General features: G+C 38.8%; 1 protein-coding gene across 1 annotated transcript; it reads left to right on the top strand.

Annotated features, from left to right (window-relative positions):
• The first annotated feature begins 392 nt into the window (after positions 1 to 392).
• On the top strand, positions 393 to 3,528 carry kcnj1 (potassium channel, inwardly rectifying subfamily J, member 1). Its single transcript, XM_015372696.1, has 2 exons — positions 393 to 476; positions 1,720 to 3,528. Exon 2 carries the CDS (start codon positions 1,741 to 1,743, stop codon positions 2,857 to 2,859), a length of 1,119 nt encoding a protein of 372 aa, XP_015228182.1. The 5' UTR covers positions 393 to 476; positions 1,720 to 1,740; the 3' UTR covers positions 2,860 to 3,528.
• The last annotated feature ends 564 nt before the right edge of the window (positions 3,529 to 4,092 follow it).

Below are 4,092 nucleotides of genomic sequence, written 5' to 3'. Positions count from 1 at the left end.
ATGTCTATTTGACATTTTAAATGTTGAAAACCAAAGTCATTTACAGGTACTGGCTTTGCCTTTACACTGTCAACATTAGCTCCACTGGCTTCTTTAAGGTGAGTTCAGACACAAAACCATGGTTCAAACACGGAACAACCAACTTTGGATGTAGAGCAAGACTTAATGCAGTAGTTGCACGACAGAGGTCATCTCGGTCCTCGGTGCATGGCATTTGTGGACAAAACAGACTTTTTTTAGTGCCAGAAAATTGTATGCATATGCGTGGGTGTGTTGGTATGGTGGTGGGGGGGTTGATGTACCTGTGGGCGTTAACATCACGACTGATTCTGACACGCTGACACACTAGAGTATAAAGCCACACAAGGTGGTTCTTCTGGCAGAAAAGGACACACCTCAGCTGCCTTAGACCACAAAGACGGAGGAGACAGTCATTCATTCAACATTGGATGCTTTGCACAAACTTCTTCATTTTGGTGAGTTCCAGTTGATTTATTTTGATTTTGCACCAAAATGCTTAAACAGAACTGGTTATTCGAGCAGAACAGCAACTGAGTCAGAAACTAAGGCTGGATTTCAAGTGTAAAATTTAAGTTAAATAAAATGTTTCTGAGGGTTTTTACTAAAAAAGGTTTACGAATCCCATGGACACACACAGCATATAAAATTAGACTGACTTAAAAGGTCTTTGATGAAAGAAAAAAATATATAATGCATGAATGGCATTTGCTATATGCTTTTAATTTAATTCAACCAAACTGTTTAAAAAGTCTTCTGTGATATTTTGAATTAAATAGTTGCATAAATAAACAGGGATAACTGCACATACCAGCAAAGAACTTCTACTTTGACTTTAAAACTGTGTTGAAGCCTCTTTTAAGGCTCAGTCAACATCTCTTCATTTTTGCATGTGGTCATTTTCTATGCAAAGCTATAATTTAGTATGACTTATGTTACGCAAAATCCCTAAATGCTTAAAATGATTTCACTGCAAAACTAATGCATGAAAACCTGCTGACCTAATCATTAGGTATGGAATGACACAGTCTACTTCAAAGTGGGTTAGAGCTTGTGAAACAAGAAATGCTGTGTGCTTATCCAATTTTGTTTTACTGTGGTGCTTGAACACTGCTAAAAAAAATGTAAACTCACAACACTGATTGTTTAGTCACATTTCACCAACAGACATGTCATAATTAACATGGCTTTTTCCATGACTGGGCAAGAACAAGGGCTTTGCACTAGATTTTTTTATGGGACCTGTCGTAATGGTCTCCAAAATAACTGCATTGCCATATTAAGTTCTCTTTTGTCAAGACACATCACCTAAAGCAGAATTCCATGCATATCAGAGTCTTCATTAGAAACTTAAAGTTTAGTACAGTTGTGTGTACTGCTTTATATACTAAAAGTAGCATAATGGGCACAATCCTAAAGCTGTAGGAAAAAAAAGAAAATATAAACATGTAAAACCAAAAGTATTTCCCTAAGCTTACTTTTTTACTAAATAAAAACTAAAGAAAAAAAGTTGTATTACTCTTTTTAAGTAGTCAACCTTTTGCAGGACCTCGTAATGTTATTTAATCCCCCCAAGTCAGATGCTGTTATGTAAAGTAGCAGCTACTCATCCATTTATTAATACCATTTGCTTATTTTGCATGATATTTAATTGATGTGCATTGTGTTGACATTATATGTCCTTCTATTTTTGTCTTATAGGTTACTGAATTATAAAGAAAGATGAGCACCTTAAACAAGCGAATCCAAGACTATATGCTGGAGAGGAGAAGGCGACGCACCAGATTAGTAACTAAAGATGGGCGCTGCAACATTGAGTACGGAAACATCAAGTATAGCACCCACTTCGCCTTCCTAGTTGACTTCTGGACCACCTTTGTAGAGATCAGGTGGCGTTTTGTCCTCTTATTTTTCATTGCATCTTTTACTCTCAGCTGGTTTCTCTTTGGCCTGCTGTGGTACTGGATTGCCCGAAGCAATGGAGATCTGACATGGCAAGAGCCCACTGCTGATCACGCTGCATGCGTTGACAATGTTGTTGGACTCACTACAGCCTTCCTTTACTCACTTGAAACCCAGACAACTATTGGGTACGGTGGACGAGCAATCACTCCTGAATGTCCTGGTGCTGTTGCACTAATCATTATCCAGTCTCTCATTGGGGCGGTTATCAACTGCTTCATGTGTGGAATCATCCTGTCCAAGATCTCCTTGCCAAAAAAGAGGGCCAAGACCATCACATTTAGTGAGATGGCTGTCATCAGTCCCAGAAATGGCTCTCTCTGCCTGTCAATCAGAGTAGCCAACCTTCGCAAGACCCTAATGATTGGTAGCAACATCTATGGCAAGCTGTTGAGAACGACAACCACACCAGATGGTGAGACGATCATCATGGATCAAGTGAATATTGAGTTCATGGTAGATGCTGGAAAGGACAACCTGTTCTTTGTAACCCCTCTCACGTTGCATCACGTTATTGACAAGAGCAGCCCATTCTTCGACATGGCGGTAGACACTCTACATGAGAAAGAGTTTGAGCTTGTGGTCTTCTTAGATGGTACTGCAGAGTCTACAAGTTCTTCCTGTCAGGTGAGAACCTCCTTTATCCCCCAGGAGATCATGTGGGGCTACAGCTTCTTGCCGATCATCTCCAGAAGCAAAGAGGGCAAATACAGAGTAGATTTCTCCAACTTCTCCAAAGTGGTGCCGGTAGCCACTGCACATTGTGCATACTGCTACCACAACATCAAGGGACACCATCTGCATTCTAGAGACGGACTTGACAACCGGGGCTTTGAAGTGATCGAAATCGACAACCCTCAAAGTGTCACTAAGATGTGAAACACTGATTCTCAAAGGACAGACAGTTATGATGGCCTTCCTGGCTGACCCAGAGGCATATGGCGTAAAAACTGATTTAAACCTGAGACAATCAAAACCAGATGATTTGTTATTCTTTTGTATTGACCACAGATAAAAACCTGAGGGGTCAGGGCACTCATTGTGAGTTTTGTATGCATCTGTATGTAAAACCACACCTGTGATTGTCTGCTGATGAAAAACCTGTTTTCAGATTGGAGTTCAGGTCATGTAAGCTGATGAAGCATGGTAAACAAAACCCTTCTTTGGTACTGCGGATGTTTGAATGACGATGTGTAGACTTCCTTACTTTTACCTTTGGTATTACATCTCAGTGTCTTTCACTATAACAGGCTAAAACACCAAAAAGGTAATTGATGAAGGAGTTTTTTTGAATATTTAACATAGGCTGTTTTTCACAAAGCAACACTTTTACTTGAACCAGTATGTTAAACTGTTCAGATAAAGGCACTAGTCAAGGGCTGGTCTCCTCAGCCAGTCTTTTAAAGCTGTGAGTAATATTGTTGTTGTTTTTTCTTCACAAATTACCCTATTAAGAGGGAATACATCTCTCAGGAAATGCTTAACTTGGCTGCATGCAGCAAACCCATTTATATTGTATAGTCTTTTTTTATTTGATTTTCTTCTCTATGTACACTAAAATAAACTATATTTTTTCATTCATAAACATGTATTTGTGGTATTTTTCTTCACACTAGACCAAAGAAAAATGTCACACCAGGTGTGTGAACCAGAAGGTCAAAGCAACAGAAGCTAACCCTGATAGCAGCCTTTTCTCTATAAACAAAGCTAAGTTATTACATCAAACAGGACAGCTCAGATGAAATGGTTGGAAAAATGAAAGATGACAGTGTACTAGCCATAATGAGCCTACCATAGTCTGAACATGAAACCAGAACTATCTATTTGAGGAAATTTCTGGACATCCTGTATGAAAAAGCTTGAGTGGTATTATAAGATCAACAAACCTTTAATGAAGAATTAGTAAAATTCTTTAATGAACTAATTATTAATACTCACAACAGAGAAATCTACTCTAACATTGCAGATTGCAAAAAAAAGAGCAAACTTTTCTCTGGCTGGGGCATTTAATATGCCAAAAAACTAAAGTGTAGAACTCCCAGGAGGCAGCCCGTCAGTGATGCTGTATTGATTATTTAAAGTGAATGTTACATGGATCTTACAAATGAGCAT

The sequence above is a fragment of the Cyprinodon variegatus genome, unplaced genomic scaffold (genome assembly GCF_000732505.1).
Source record: "Cyprinodon variegatus isolate N-32 unplaced genomic scaffold, C_variegatus-1.0 Scaffold75, whole genome shotgun sequence".
In the NCBI taxonomy this organism is placed as follows: Eukaryota; Metazoa; Chordata; class Actinopteri; order Cyprinodontiformes; family Cyprinodontidae; genus Cyprinodon; species Cyprinodon variegatus.
The sequence above is the reverse complement of the archived record's forward strand: the minus strand, read 5'-3'. Positions and strand labels throughout refer to the sequence as shown.

Bases quoted from the DNA above. Each gene is read 5' to 3' on its own strand.
- kcnj1 (XM_015372696.1), top strand. From the start codon at position 1,741: ATGAGCACCTTAAACAAGCGAATCCAAGACTATATGCTGGAGAGGAGA.